The following is a 16,268-nucleotide window of genomic DNA, read 5'->3' as shown; positions in this document are numbered from 1 at the left end:
TCAGACAGGCTGGGAATGCTTTCAGGTGATGCACCTGGGAGGTAAAATCAGCTACTTAACCTGCATTTCCTCATTTTTCCCCACTGTTGTTAGCTCCTGTACGTGTATGTGAAAAAGAGCATTGATCGATGAGTAAACCATATGCAGGATTTGTACATACGGGTGTTCAGATCATCAATCAAATGAAAAGCATAGATACACTTTATAGTGCAGTAGGATTACCGGGGCCTCTTCCAGCGTTTTAATACGTCCCCCTTAATCTTTCCCTTTTATGTCTGCATTCTGGGTTTGTTGGAACCATGGTTCAAATTAGATTTTCATGATTTTCATGATTTTCAGCTTTGAAAAGCTGACGACTACATTTGCTAACTATAATTTAAGTTAGTCTGTTCTCTGAAATTTTTCCTTTTATTTTTATTTGACGTGTAATAATTATACATATTTATGGGATAGAGAGTGGTATTTTGATATATGTATAGAACATGTAATGATCAAATCGGGGTAATTAGCATAACCATCACCTCAAACATTTATCATTTCTTTGTGTTGGGAACTTTCAGAATCCTCTCTCCTAGCTTTTTGAAAATAGACAGTAAATTATTGTTAACTATATTCACCCTACGGTGCTGTTGAGCATTTTAACATACTCCTCCTGTAATTTTATATTTGTTAACCAGCCTTTCCGTACCCTTCCCAGCTTCTAATAACCACAATTCTACTCTCTGCTTCTCTGACCCTACCTTTTTTAAACTCCTGCATATGAGTGAGAATATGTGGTATATATATATATTTCTGTGCCTGACTTTTGATTTTTAGGCCAAAGGCTATGCCCAGGCTGGAGTGCAATGGAGCAATCACGGCTCACTGCAGCCTCAGTCTCCCAAGTTCACATGACCCTCCCACCTCATCCTCCCAAATAGTTAGCTAATTTTTTATTTTTTGTAGAGTTAGGTTCTCACTGTGTTGCTCCTGAGCTCAAGCAATCTTCTTGCCTCAGCCTCCCAAAGCCCTGGGATTAGGCATGAGCCACCACCCCGGCCTGTATGACATTTTTAATTGCTCATATAAACCCCAAATTTGGAGGCTACAAAATTCTATGATCTGTTTTCCTGTCTGCCCAATAGCTGGTGGCCTTGTAATCACAGGGCGACAGTCAAGTAATAAGCAGATTATTTCAGTTTAACTGGGCACTGCCACAGGAATACAGAGAGGCAGGTCAGAAGCTCAAGGCAGGACAGCGACTCAAATAATGGGCCATTGAGATAGAAAAGGGGGCAACAACAAGGATGGCCTGGTTTGGGAGAAAAGGAAGCAAGCACTCAACTGTCTGGAGGGCTTAGTGAAGCCATGGAACGATCGGAATGGGGTGAGGGAGTCAGGAGCCCGATCACTGGAAGGATCAGCAGGGCAGTCACGAGTGGACTCTTTGATCTCCAGTGTGGCAACAGGGTCCAGGGTGTGGCTGCACTGGTGACCCAGGGTCCAGATGGGATGCCCACTGGAAGCAGTGAAGTCAGGAAAGCAGAAAGTTGGGGCATTCAGTAGCTCATCTGCATGGGGAGTTCTACGGGGATTTGGAATGGAGAGGAAGACTGGGAACCAGGTAGCAGAGCACAAACGGCAGATGGCGGGAGCACCACAGGGAGGCGGGAGCACCACAGGGAGGCGGGAGCACCACAGGGAGGTGGGAGCACCACAGGGAGGTGGAGGTGGAGGCCGTCTGCAGGTGCCACAGCAGCCTGTGTGCGTCTTCACCAGCAGCCAGCCCACACACCCCGCACTTCACTGGACCCGCTCCTAGTTGTCTTCCAGTGTCAGAGCACTTTTGGCAATGCACTATTTGGTCCACACGATATGTATAGGCTTCCTGAGGGGCATGAGTTTGGTTGTTATTCCCCATCCCTAGCACCTGAAAAGGAACTGAAACCAAGCAGACATGCGGTGAACATTGGGTGGGTGAACATTGGGTGGGTGAAGGCAGGAAGGCACTGGGCGTCCGGGAAATGTGCTCCTCATCCTCTGACTGAGGGATGAAGCAGCCTCCCCTTGGGAGGGCTGAGAGAGAACTGGTGTGCTTGGAGGACAGCCGGCCCACGTTTATAAAGAGGAAGCATAGGGAGTGCCCTGAGAGTCGGCTGTGGAGGGTAGGGCCTGATTCACTGTGAAACCTGGAGTGTAGAGTACATGGAGGAAGGAAGCAGCAACGCAGGGATGAACAGTGTCTAGACAGACCATCATAGGCGCTTGGATTTGGGGTGGTGGCCAGGGAGAACTAGGGCGTAGGAAATACTGCTTCGAGCCTCAAGTAGAATTCTGGTACAAATGGGTCTAACCTGAACTAGACACGTGTTGTCGGCCAGGTCAGGAACATGGGTTCAGCATGAACTCATGAGTCTGCCTTTATTGAGCAGACACCCTGCTTCAGAATGGCATTCAGCTCATGAAGAAATCTGAAGTCAGATTTTTATGTTTCCTACTAAAGCTGAAAACAGAAGTGGACACACGGCTCTTACCTTGTGGCCTTTTGGGCTGTTTGAATATCCTGGATTTTGATTCTTAGTAAGAGAGTAATAACTTCTTTTTACAAGGTTGTAATAAGGTAATCACTCAGATTTAGCTGGTCTTCCCTTTGTGTTCCATATAATTCATGCAGCCCGTGCTGTGTGAAATCCCTAGACCGCATCCCTGAGTTGTTGGTGTGGGTATGTGTGTTCTTAGTGATTGTCCTGAGGGCTGGGGAGAGGATGCTGACCGAACTCCCAGCTTACTAAGATTTGTTGAGCGTCCTGGAGGTTTCCTAATCCACATACCTGGAGAGTGCTCTCTCTTGTCACTCTAAAGGAATGTTCTAGGAAGCATTACTTGTAATGTTAATTTCTCCTAACTTTTCAGCAGACAAACAGGAAACAAAGTAGTCCCTCTTCTCCAGTTAGGAAGCTTGCAGGATCTGTGCATCTTAATCTAATCAAGGCTGAAACTTGCCATTTTAATAAAGTCCCAGTGAATACAGCAGCCAAGATGAGTTGTGGATATCACACATTGGCTGTGGCTTCCAGTTTCTCTTGCTGGAACGCTCTGTGACTACATTATCAGCCCTGAGCGTGTGAATCCTGGCATGGTTTTATGTTGCTATGGAATGTATTTGTATAGATGGTTCAGCAAGTTTTTCACTAGGGCTTAAACTCCACAGTATCGTGCCTGTTGGTCACCTCCACCCACATGTATTCTTGACCTAAACTGAGTCGATTGGCGTTGACATCAAGTCAAAACTCAGAGTGCACCCTCTTCTTGTGGAAGATTTGCTGATTCTATCTGGCTTTACATTTTCGTATATGTGACTTCATTTCTGAGGAGGAAGTTCGCATAATGTAGAAACTGCCATGCCAGAATGGATTAACTATAATAAAATACCACAGAAGATAAATTCTTGTTTGTTCAGTGGTTTTTTCATTCCTGTCACAGATGGCTTGCCAAAGTAACCCATGTTTAGAAAGAACTTCATCTGATGCTATGACCTTTGCCTTTCAAACATGGGTCATTAAACAACATAATTTGTACAAAACATAACTGACTACTCTTAGATCAGACAGGTGCTTCTAGTTGTCCTTAATTGAATTTTGCCTCATGGAATTCTCATTATTAAATACAGTTTTATTTATTTTGTTTTCATATTTCTAGGTCAAGCTGCTCCCTTGTTTCCTAGGTGAATAGTCAAGGTGTAATTATCTACAGTGGAATTTTTATCTAGGCTTACTTCCATCATGATTTCTCATCTACCTTCTCTGATTTTTAATTGATATGTGTGCTGTGAACCCAAACTGATTTGAATTTTGGCATAAGGAGCACCACTGGGGAAAGGAGAGGTCAGTCTCCTGGACAGTCTTTGATGCTGCTCCTCTCCCAAGGAGAGCTGACTGGTGCTCCTGTGTGGGTGGAAATTGCATTTGAGCTCTGAAATTCAATTAAAACACTGGCCTTGACAGTGTGAGTGGATCACAGTGAGCCCTACACCATGTTAGTTTAACCCCTGAGCAAAAATCAGTGCTTTGGCGTTCTGTCACCTACTTTCATGATGAACAGAAACTCTCCGGTGGCCTGTAGTCAAACAGTTTGCCTGTTTACATCAGGCATTGGAAATCTTCATTTTGGTGGGGTCCTGGTGGTGTCTGTGTCCCATGTGCAGCATTGCACAGATGTGTTGAGGGCGTGGGTGGAAGGAGAGTGCCCAGGGCTTGCTGGTGATTTCAAAGCGCATTGAGTCAGTTGCTCTGCAGAGGAAACTTGTCTTCCTGATCCAAACTGTGAAGCTCTTGTCATTAATCCTTATTCTTGAAATAAGTTCCAGTTACTAAAATTGTTTTTTGTTCATAATTGTGGGCAACAAACTTGAAGCTGGGAGGTGAATGACCGTTGTCATTGCATCAGTCCTGTAAGACCACTGGCCTCTTAATTGCAGAAGCAGCGTTGGGGTTAAGTTGGTTGATTGCTTTCCCCACTTGAACTGCAGCTGGATGACAACACCTTCCGTTAAGTTTGAAAGGAAACCTGGGGGAAAAAATACGCTCGGATTAGAAAGCAAGCCGTGGAGCAAGGACAGACCAAGTAGCGGAATTTCTGTCTTCTTCGGGTCCAAGGGAGCTGTGTGTTGGGATAGATTTTGAATCCCTTCGCTTATGTACAGCTGTCTTCTGCTCAGCAGAGTTCTTGGTGTATTCAGAGACTGTTGGTGTGTAGCAAATGGGTCTCCCTCTTTGTTTCTCTCACCTTTGCAGCTTCGGGGAGTTTTGCCTGGCTCACCTGTTACTGAAGAGGAACCCTGTCATGTTCTTCCAGCACTTCATTGAGTGTATTTTTCACTTCAATAACTATGAGAAGCATGAGAAGTATAACAAGTTCCCCCAGTCCGAGAGGTCAGTGAAGCAGCTAAGGCTGTCTCCTTGTATCTGGGTAAGAGCTGGGGGAATCTGGGGAAGGTTTGGCTCTTTGCATATAGTGGTTGGACACAGACCCTGCTCCAGGTCTTTACTGTGGCCTGGCAGGATGGCATAAGAAAATGCAGTCGTGAGAATCGCTTCCTAAGGGCAGTGCCTGCGATGAGCACTGGGATCTCTGTAGTGCACTTGAGTCTTTGGTATACAGCTTTTAGGATGCAGTTAAAATGCAGTGTTAAATCCCTTACACCCGTGCCCACGTGACGCAGTAAAATTGTCCTATTCTGCCACAGAGAGAAGCGGCTGTTTTCATTGAAGGGAAAGTCAAACAAAGAGAGACGAATGAAAATCTACAAATTTCTTTTAGAGCACTTCACAGATGAACAGCGATTCAACATCACTTCCAAAATCTGCCTTAGTATTTTGGGTAAGCCCAGTGTGTGGGAGAAAATGTGTGTGTTTGCAAATGAAATGCTCTGTTGATAACGGCCCAGCAGGCCTCTAGTAAGGGAGACCCTGGCACTGCAGGAAGACCCCTGTCATCTTGTCCTTCTCTGGCATCAGCTGTGCCCCAGACAGAACACCCTTGCAAGACCCCCTGACGGCCTCAGACAGCCCCCAGCTGTGTGAATTACACCTCCTCTCTGGGCAAGACCCCTGACAGCCTCAGACAGCCCCCAGCTGTGTGGATTACACCTCCTCTCTGGCCAGAGATTTCACAGAAGCTCACATTTCTCTCTCTCTCTCTCTCTCTCTCTCTCTCTCTCTCTCTCTCTCTTTCTCTCTCTCAGCGTGCTTTGCTGATGGCATCCTACCCCTGGACCTGGATGCCAGTGAGTTACTCTCAGACACATTCGAGGTCCTCAGCTCAAAGGAGATCAAGCTTTTGGCAATGAGATCTAAACCAGACAAGGACCTCCTTATGGAAGAAGATGACATGGCCTTGGCAAATGTAGTCATGCAGGAAGCTCAGAAGAAGCTCATCTCACAAGTGAGTGTGTTGCTCCCCTAAGATCTCACGAGCGTGCCCCTCCCCCAAGCTCATCTCACAAGTGAGTGTGCAGTTCTTCCTAAGCTCATCTCACAATTGAGGGCACCCCTTCCCCCAAGCTCATCTCACAAGTGTCAGCTCCCCTAAGCTCATCTCAAGTGAATGCACCCCTTCCCCTAAGCTCATCTCACAAGTGTGCTCCTTCCCCTAAGCTCATCTCACAAGTGTGCTCCTTCCCCGAAGCTCATCTCACAAGTGAGTGCGCCCTTCTCTCCAAGCTCATCTGACAAGTGAGTGTGCCCCTCCACCTAAGCTCATGTCACAAGTGAGTGTGCAACTCCTGCTAAGCTAATGTCACGAGTGTGCTGCTCCCCTTAAGCTCATCTCACAAGTGAGTGTGCAGCTCCACCTCAGCTCATCTCACAAGTGAGCGTGCTGCTTCAAGCTCATCTCACAAGTGAGTGTGCAGCTCCACCTCAGCTCATCTCACAAGTGAGCGTGCTGCTTCAAGCTCATCTCACAAGTGAGTGTGCAGCTCCACCTCAGCTCATCTCACAAGTGAGCGTGCTGCTCCCCTCAGCTAATCTCACGAGTGCACCCCTCCCCCTAAACTCGTCTCATTAGTGTGCAGCTCCCCCAAGTTCACCTCACAAGTGAGTGCGCCCCTCCCCCTAAGCTCATCGCACCAGTGAGTGTGCCACTCCTCTAAGCTCATCTCAAAAGTGAGCATGCCCCTCCCACTAAGCTTATCTCACAAGTGTGTGCAGCTCCCCTAAGCTCATCTCACAAGTGGGTGTGCAGCTTCCCCTAAGCTCAGGTCACAAGTGAGCATGCCACTCCCCTAAGCTCATTTCACAAGTAATGTGCCCCTCCCCCAAGCTCATCTCATAAGTGAGTGTACAGCTCTCCCTACGCTTGTGTCACAAGTGAGTATGCAGCTCCCTCAAGCTCGTGTCACAAGTGAGTGTACAGCTCCCCTAAGGTCATTTCATGAGTGTGAAGTTCCCCTAAGTTCATTTCACAAGTGAGTGTGCAGCTCCCTAAATTCATGTCACAAGTGAGTGTACAGCTCCCCTAAGCTCATTTCACAAGTGACTGTCCCACTCTTCCCACCATCTACTGGCTTCCCTGTTGTCCCTGGAATCCTGGTGCCATGCTCTAGTGCTGACTTCCTTCTTACTGGTGGCTTTAACTCTTGCCAGGTGGTGACAATTCTGAAATCTGTCTCCTGCTCCAGCATTTCTCATGAGCCTGAGCTCAGGTCCGCCTGCTGCCAGGACGTGCTCCAGGTGTCTCTGGCTTACTCTGTCAAAACTCACTCAGTCATCTCTTCTTTCTGCTCTTCATCTCCTCTTTCTCCCCCAGTTTATGGTGCTCCTGCTGACTGGAGTCTGGTGTGCCAGGCTGAGGCTTTTGTGGCAGGAAGTGTAGAATTTGGATCTGAATGACTTTGGGGCAGAGCTTGGCTGCCGCAGGCCTCTGCAGGCCTGTGTGTTTCTGTCCTAGCCTGGATTGCCAATGTGTATTTCCCACCTGGCCCCTGAAGGCCTTTGACCCCAAGGATACAGACTCTGATAATATCTTGCCACAAGATGCTGCCTGTTTTACCAATCTATCTCTGTAGTTCTGACCTTATTTAAGCTTATCCTATTTCCATGGTTTCCTTACCACCCTTTCTGTTTCTGGTTTCTTTCTGTCACAAGCCACGTCCCAACTTGCTGCCAAAGCAGTCTTCTTTTTTTTGAGACAGAGTCTCTTAATTTTTTTTTTTTTTTTTTTTTGAGACGGAGCCTCGCTTTGTTGCTCAGGCTGGAGTGCAGTGGCGTGATCTCCACTCACTGCAAGCTCTGCACCCGGATTCATGCCATTCTTCTGCCTCAGCTTCCCAAATAGCTGGGACTACAGGCACCTGCCACCACTCCTGGCTAATTTTTTTGTATTTTTAGTAGAGGCGGGGTTTCACAGTGTTCGCCAGGATGGTCTCAATCTCCTGACCTTGTGATCCGCCCACCTCGGCCTCCCAAAGTGCTGGGATTACAGGTGTGAGCCCCTGTGCCTGGCCCAGCAGTCTTTCTTAAGTACAAATTTGATCATTTTATTCTATCTGAAACAGACTAAAGGCAGGTTGACTGTGAGGGGTGGCAGGAAGCTTTTGGGTGATAGATGGTGAGTGGTCTGTGGTGCTGTTTATTCCATATAGACTTTTGTCAAAGCTCATGGAACTGTTTGTTTAAAATAGGTAAATTTATTACATATGTTATACTTCACTAGTGGAATTTTAATAAACTATGCTGGTGGCTTCCTATCATCTTCTGAATAAACCCTCATTCTTCTTTTTCAAGGTGAACAGAACTTCTGGTGTGCCTTCCACCTTTCCCATACCTCCCTCCGTCTTCACCTCCAACCTCGCCACTTCAAATTGCCATCTGCACCTCAGTTGCAAGCTGCACCCTGCTCCTGTGCTCTTGCCTCAGGGTCTAATGTCTACAGCGCCCTCACCCACCCATCTTCCCTTCTCCACACATCCTCAGGACCATCCATCAGATGGCCATGCACTCCTTAGGCATCCCATCTCCGTACCTAAATTCTCTAACAGCCTGCCACTTAACACCTCTTCCCTTGAGACACGCACTGTCTGGAAGCGGCTGGAGGGCAGGGATGCTTGGCTTCATTTTGCATCCCCAGAGGGTTAGCTCTTTGCCTGAACAGAGAAGGTGCTTGATAATACCTGTCAAGTGAATGCATGGAAGCCACTTCTTAAGACTGTTCCTGAACATAACATCTGCTCACATCTGGGTTTATTAAATTGCTTATTTCTCTACCTGTTGTCCTCCTGTTTCAGGAACTCTGATAAGACTTTTTAGAAATGAATGGTTTACAAGGAAGAAACATATACTAGTGACTTTAAATGAGAAGGAAAAGAGTACTTTCAGCTTCAGGAGGGTAAATCTTGCGTATGTGGGCTACTATAGTGCTTTTTTTTTTTTTAATTTAAAGAGATTCACTGCAGAATATTTGTGGTTAGTGATCATTCAAGGTAAAGTGTGAAGACTTGGTCAAATCAGTTACTATATATATAAATTCATAGTATTTTGTAGATGTGTACAGACAGCGAGAGACAGCTGACTGTCTTTACGCTTTGCCATTTTTAGACCATTGTCCCTTCACCAGCAGGAATACAAAGTGTCCCTCTGGGTAGCCAGAGCCAGCTGACTTCTGTTCCAAGGGGAGGGTGTTGAATTGAGGACTGAATGTGGAGCCAGAGCCAAGGTCCCTCAGGGTCTTCTGTGGAGATTTGGGGCTTTTGTCAAAAGCTACTCAGCGTGTTTCTAAATTCTTTTTCCCCATTTGGAATGTATGAGTAGTATTTGTCCCCACCCTATCTTACGAAGCCTTTGGAGTGTTTTGAGGTAATGCTTACAGAGTCTCCCAGAGAAAAGCAGAGGTCCTCTACATCTCCAGGATCATAATGAAAAGCAAAAATAAACTTACATAGTGTGCTAGGGTGGCTCTACTCAAAAGAACTAGATCAAGGAGAGGCCTTTGTCTTTCAGAAGTTCATACACCTAAAACATGTCTTTGTGTTACCAGGTTCAGAAAAGGAATTTCATAGAAAATATTATTCCAATTATCATCTCCCTGAAGACTGTGCTAGAGAAAAATAAGATTCCAGCTTTGCGGGAACTCATGCAGTATCTCCGGGTAAGGGTGGAGCCTGTGCTTTTGTGGTGGTTGTCCTCCTACCAGTTCATTACTTAGGATCTTCTGCCAGTTATGACGGTGTAGGCAATCAGTGAATGATTAGAACCCCAAATTCTGCAAACCCAGCATTACCTTGGTAACTGCTGTGGAGCTGGGGGTTGGCTGTGGGTTCCATCAAAGCCGCTCCTTCCCTTGGATGTACAGCCAGGGCTGTGAAGAGCCGGCCCACTGTGCCAAGCAAGTCTTCCCTTGATGGAGTTTGAGTCCATCTGGAAAACTTCCCCAGTCATCTTCGTTCATGCTGCTGGGGGGTAAGGTGAAAGTGAGTCCTCGGGTTTGATTTCAGGGTGCTTACCTTTTGCACTGACTCAGATTCACAAGGTCAGGAAATAACTGCCCTGCAGGAGTTGCCTTGGGAGCTGCCGTCACCGGGCCGAATTCTTTGTCAAGCAAGGGGACCATGAGGAGCTCAGTCTGAACAAACCCAGGATGTGTTGACTTGCAGGGCAGACCTAAGTGGGGCCTCAGATCTTTCTGGCAAAATCTTTTACTAAGAAATAAATGCGACGTAGTTTTTATTTAATTCAGCAGTTATATCTCTGTAAAAAATGCTACAATTTTTTTTCCACTAAAGGCCTCAATAAAAGTTACACTGAATATACATTTTCAAATAGTTTTTTATACTAGGAAGCTAAGGTAGGAAAGATAGTCTCATTGTATGATAAAAATAAAAACTTCCAAGTATTCTTGTATTTATTGCCCTGCTTTAGACCCTAGAAAGGAAAAAAAAAACAAAAAACAACTTAGATCCTACATAGACTACTTAAGCACTTAAGAAAAATAAGTCTTCCTCCTGCTTGTGAGCTCACACCCAGAGGATGGCCACACGCTGCTTGTTGTCAGCAGCTTCAGGGAGTCTCTTCATTGGCCTGTAGAACCCACTCCTAGTGGCAGCTGGAAGAGTGCATGGATCCCTTCTCTTTGTTGAGACTTCCCTCCTAGTTGGAACTGCAGTGTCTTTTTCTCCCTGTTCCTGTTAGGTGGAATGGTTCTTTCTCTTAGCAAAGTGGTCTTGCTCCTGGCAGCCCTCTTTAAGACCTAAGAATGTTCTTCCCTAGGTATGAGAAAAGGTTTTCTGTAAAATCTTCAGAAGACACAAAGATGGGATTTGAACCTTAGTTGTAATCCCCTGAGAGCCAGTGGGGAGGCTAATGTAGACAGAGGAGCAGCTTTGAGATCCGTGGCATCCTGGGACTTGCTCCAGAGGCCGTGTCTGAGCATGTCTTTCTCCCACTGGGAACCTGGGAGAGATCGCCCATTAACTGCCGGATGGCCAGGATGCTTCCTGAGAAAGTGAGCTGTTAGTTACTCACACATTTACCTGCTCGTGTGGCCAGTGGTGTTTGCTCCAAATGTACCACTGTACTGTTAGTCACTGGAATGGAAATGTCTGCTTTCAGTAATGTCAGTCTTATTGTTCCTATTATTATTTATCAAGTCATGTTGGGGGCTTTTTTATTTTTTAACTTTTATTTTACGTTCAGGGGTACAGGTGCAGGATGTGCAGGTTTGTAACATAGGCAAAGGTGTGTCATGGGGGTTTAGGGCTTACTTTTTTATTCAAGAAAACATTAAAGGATGCTCCTGGGTCTGTTTTAGGAGGTGATGCAGGATTACCGAGATGAGGTCAAGGACTTCTTTGCAGTTGACAAACAGCTGGCATCAGAGCTTGAGTATGACATGAAGAAGTACCAGGAACAGCTGGCTCAGGAGCAAGAGCTAGCAAAGCATGCAGATGTGACTGGGACGGCTGGAGGTGCCGAGGTGGCACCTGTGGCACAGGTAGGTGTGGGGCCCACTGTGCTGTGACCAGGCAGTCCAGTCTGCTGTCTGCTACCAGTCTGTTGTCTAGCACCTCTCAAAATCTCCGTCATCAGAGGTTAGTCAGCCCAAAGGCCTCGAGAGTGCTGCTTGTTGGCTGCTCCCTTGTGCCTTTCTGTTTGTGATGGATTTACTGTGCTCCAGACCTCCCTTCCACGAGGATGTGGTGCAGGAAGTAAGCTGGCAGCAGCAGAGGCTGGTGACTATAGATCCTAGGTCTGCCAGGGTGTGTCAGTGTGTTCGCATCTTCCCCCAGCACACCCTCTTGAGAGCAGACTGGCCCATGGCCATTTCTAGGAAGAGCTGCTGCTCACTGTCCTGAGGAATGCAGGCAGATCTCTTGTAGGAAAGACCAATGAGCACAAAGTAGCGTACTCCTTTTTCTCTTATGTCATGCCACAGCATCTACAAGTGGCAGCTTTCTCACAGTATTCTGTTTCTGAAAAGGAAATTCAACTTACCCAGCGTTGATAAGGCTTCAAAGTACATTGCTTATGGACTTGCTTATAGTATGTGAAGATTGTATTCCAATAAAAGTGTTAAAATGGAGAAAGGGAATGGCTTGTACACTGTTGGTAGGGATGGAAAATAGAACAGCCACTATGGAGAACAGTATAGAGGTTCCTAAAAAACTAAAAGTAGAGCTACCATATGAGCCAGCAGCCTCGCTGCCGACTGTATAGTCAAAAGAAAGGAAATGAGGATGTCGAAGACATACCTGCACTCCCATGTTGATTGCAGCACTGTTCAAAATAGCAAAATTTGGAAACAACCTAAATGTCCATCAGTGGATGAATGGATAAAGAAGATGGGGTGCATATATAAAATGGAGTACTTTTCATCTATAAAAAGTGAGATCTTGTCATCTGCTGCAACATGGATGATTGTAGAAGACATTATATTAAGTGAAATAAGCCAAACACAGAAAAACAAAGATTGTATGTTCTCATTCATATATGTGAACCAAAAAAGTGGATCTCTGGGAGTTCAGAGAGTGGATTTTTGGTGGTTACCAGAGGCTGGGAAGGGGTGGGAGAAGGGGGATGAAGAGAAGTTGGTTAATGGGTACCAAAAGACAGTTAGATAGAAGAAATAAATTCTGGTATTCAGTACAGTGGAGATATTATAGTTTAACAATTTACTGTATATTTCAAAGTAGATAGAAGAATTGGAATGTTCCCAACACAAAGAAAAGATACTCATGTTTGAGGTGATAGAGATCCCAATTACCCTGATTTGATCATTACATTGTACACATGTATCAAAATCGCACATGGACCCCCTAAAACATGTACAACTATCATATATCAATTTTTAAAAACTTAAAAAGTATTAGAAGGTTCATACTCTTTATCTTCTCTGCCAGGTTGCTCCGTGTTTAGAAACAGCGCCAGTTCCTGCTGGCCAAGAAAACCCTGCCCTGTCACCTGCCGTGAGCCAGCCCTGCACACACAGGGCAAGTGCTGGCCACGTACCGGTGGCATCTCCTGCACCTGAAACTGGGCCGTTGCAGAGGCTGCTGCCCAAAGCCAGGTAAAGAGCCCCTGGAGGCCACATCAGGGCTGGTTCTCTGGGGCGATCTTCTCAGAGGCGTCCCCACCCCTCCCACCAAGCATGGGCAGGACAGGCACTGTCATTGTCTGGCCTGCCACCCCCTCCGCACTCTGCCCTGGGAGGTTTGAGTGAGTGTGGGTGAGGGATGCGCCAGAGAGGAGGCACGTGGGGACGGGGTGCAGCACTGTCACCTCTGCAGTGAGAAAGTCAGCGCGTGGCTGTTCTCCACAGACCCATGTCCCTGAGCACCATTGCAATCCTGAATTCTGTCAAGAAAGCTGTGGAGTCAAAGAGCAGGCATCGGAGTCGGAGCTTAGGAGTGCTGCCTTTCACTTTAAATTCTGGAAGCCCAGAGAAAACGTGCAATCAGGGTAAGCCAGACATAGTAGAGCATTTACAGATCAAGACACAGAATACGACTACTTCTCATTCCTTTCAAAACGGTTCGTTTTCTTATCTTTAAAACAAGTAACATTAATTGGGCTTTTAGGATCATGGGTAATAAAACAATGCATATTTATTCTAGGAGATTTGGAAAATAGAGTGAAAGATGAAACTTACCCATAGCAGTGAGGCATTCCTTCCTCCAGCCATTCTGTTCCTCTTACACACGTGTTTTGTTTCTGGAATTGTGATCTGTGTGTGCGTTGTTTTATGATCTGTTTCCCTGCATACTTAAGTCAGATGTAGCTTCCATGAACTTTTCTTTCAAACCTTTGCTTCCAGTGGCTTTACAGCATTGTGTCTGTGGAAATAACTTATTTATTACTATCCTGTTCTTTGAAATGTTGATTTTCAATTTTTTCATGTAAATACTGGCACAGTGAACATCCTTGTACATATAGCCTTGTATGTATGTAATCCTTGGGATTAATTCCCAGCGGTCAAAGGCCACGGATATTTTAAAACGTTGGATAGTGTCAAACTGTCCTCTCTCACTCATGCCAAGTTAGACTCTTTTATTTTTTTGAATCCTAATGAGAATGGACATTTTTTCTCATGTTTATCATTTATTTGTATTTCTTCCTGAATTGCCTCTTTATAAGAAAATTTTAAATACTAGCAGTTTTAACTTGATGTCTTGCAGGTATGTTTTCTCATTTGGTGGTTTTGATTTCATTGTTGTTTGGGGGTATTTCTGGACAGCTACAACTTTTCTGTTCTATCCTAGTGTCTTCATACAGTTTGGAGCAAGAGTCAAACGGCACGATTGAGCATGTGACCAAGCGGGCCATCAGCACCCCTGAGAGTGAGTAACCGATGGGAACACACGGGCTTCTCCTCAGTCTCTCCTGCGGTCGCCATGTGTTTGCTAGAGTTGTAGTAAAACTCCTTTCGGAGCAGGGCAGTCCTGATGGTCAAAACCGTGAGTGCATTGCTGAGGTGGAATGTTTCACAGGGACCACGGTAGCTTGATCCATGAGCACTGACTGAGTGTGTTGTTCCACTGTTGTTACAGTCAGTCAGTCAAACACCACAGTGGCCTGCGGGCCTCCGTGGGGCAGACAGTGCCGTTGAGGCAGAGGTAGGTCGGGTGACTGACCCAGTGGTCTGTTCTGGAGGTGGCCCTCAGTGTCTCCGGGCTGTCCGGGTGCACTGGGCGCTGCTGGGTGGGCCTGCTCCTGGGGCGGGCAGACGTCAGCACCAGCAGGTACCACGTATGTTCTGCAACTGCCAAGACCAGAGACCCGAGGATCTGCTCGGAGCCTGTGTCTCATTCCCCTCCATGTTTTTTCCTACTGTCTGTTCTTTTCCTTTTATTTCAAAACAGGTGAGTTAGGAGAGTCGAGTCTTCTTTTCCCGTTATCTTGTTTGATAGCTTCATGTCGCCTCAAAACTCATAAAACCATCATTCTGAGAAAGCTCTTTTTTTTTTTTTTTTTTTTTTTTTTTTTTTTTTTTTTTTGAGACGGAGTCTTGCTCTGTAGCCCGGGCTGGAGTGCAGTGGCCAGATCTCAGCTCACTGCAAGCTCCGCCTCCCGGGTTTACGCCATTCTCCTGCCTCAGCCTCCGGAGTAGCTGGGACTACAGGCGCCCGCCACCTCGCCCGGCTAGTTTTTTGTATTTTTAGTAGAGACGGGGTTTCACCGTGTTAGCCAGGATGGTCTCGATCTCCTGACCTCGTGATCCGCCCGTCTCGGCCTCCCAAAGTGCTGGGATTACAGGCTTGAGCCACCGCGCCCGGCCTCTGAGAAAGCTCTTACAGGAAGAAACGCTTCCTGTCCCAGGTCTGCGGAGTGGGGGCCAGGCCCTGCCTGCGTGTCCTGCGTGCCCCTCGCTCTGCGCCCGCCTGTGCACGGTGCCCTCGGCAAGCTGCATCCAGCCCCACTCGTCTTGGCCATTCCACTCCTCACTGTTTCCACAGGGCCCCCCACAGTGCCTGGAACCTGGGAGGTGTCAGAGGTCTCCTGCGGGAGATTTCTGAGAGGGCATAGCTGGGTGCTGAGCCCAGGCCTTTTGATCCCACCTCTCGTGCCCCTTCTCCAGCCTGTCTCCTGTTCCTGACTGCAGCAGGGGAGCTGAGAGTGTGCTAAGGTGCCCTTCCTGGTAACGGAGCAGCAAGGTGTCATGCCGTGCGTTTAGTCGCCACTGCAGTCAGCTCACGTGTATGGAGCACCTGCTGTATTCTGGCTACTTGCTTATTTGGTTCTGTCACACTGATGCTGTGATCTCTTAGAATAGTTAACAGGTTAGAGATAATTTTCATCCAGGTCCCCCTTTGAAGGGAATTTATCCCACCCCCACCCTCAGACGACAACTGGATCATGATGGCATTTGTCATTAAAGGCAGTGGGTAATTTGGGATCCTGCGTTGTGGACAGGTGCGATGTTCTGTGTGTAGAGCTTGCTGTGTGTTCGATGTTCCTGGCTCAGGAGCGCCAAGAGCTTCTATTTTGGCAGTGAGGTGCCATATGCTGAAGCAACGGGGAGAATGCATCTCATTTGAGTTGTGCTCATCCTGTGAGTCCCTGATGTCAGTGTTGGGTTGGTTTCCTAGCAGCCCATGTTCCTCCACAGTGCAGCCTGGCGTGGAGTGTGCATGCTGCCCTCATTTGCCTGTGTGGAGCCAGGCTTCGTGCTGGAAATCGGGCTCCCCGGTGTCATTGAGTTGGTAGAGTACTTGTTCTTGCTGCAGGCTCTTGGACATAATATTCCTGTTGATGCAGTCTCTGGCCATCTCTCTTTATACTGAACCAGGAAGAGGTGCT

At 46.8% G+C, this 16,268-nt stretch overlaps 1 protein-coding gene across 9 annotated transcripts in view; it reads left to right on the top strand.

The window, feature by feature from the left end:
- Positions 1-16,268, top strand: part of NCAPD3 (non-SMC condensin II complex subunit D3) — a 69,966-nt gene that overhangs the window by 50,370 nt on the left and 3,328 nt on the right. For 7 of the 9 annotated variants that reach the window (XR_012423942.1, XM_065529268.2, XM_045370737.3 and 4 more), the window contains 8 exons: positions 4,773-4,910; positions 5,225-5,358; positions 5,723-5,922; positions 9,514-9,624; positions 11,284-11,466; positions 12,872-13,038; positions 13,291-13,430; positions 14,231-14,308. Coding sequence is in view for 7 of the 9 variants with exons in the window: in XM_065529268.2 (XP_065385340.1) it covers positions 4,773-4,910; positions 5,225-5,358; positions 5,723-5,922; positions 9,514-9,624; positions 11,284-11,466; positions 12,872-13,038; positions 13,291-13,430; positions 14,231-14,308 (1,151 nt within the window). In the remaining 2 variants the exon portion in view is untranslated. Of the gene's footprint in view, positions 1-4,772; positions 4,911-5,224; positions 5,359-5,722; positions 5,923-6,134; positions 6,213-8,764; positions 8,861-9,513; positions 9,625-11,283; positions 11,467-12,871; positions 13,039-13,290; positions 13,431-14,230; positions 14,309-16,268 lie in introns of those variants that run through there. The other 2 variants (XR_012423941.1, XM_065529271.2) reach the window with 2 other exon arrangements.

Source organism: Macaca fascicularis, chromosome 14 (genome assembly GCF_037993035.2).
Source record: "Macaca fascicularis isolate 582-1 chromosome 14, T2T-MFA8v1.1".
Taxonomy (NCBI): Eukaryota; Metazoa; Chordata; class Mammalia; order Primates; family Cercopithecidae; genus Macaca; species Macaca fascicularis.
Note: the sequence above shows the minus strand (reverse complement) of the source record. Positions and strands in the feature narration are given on the sequence as shown.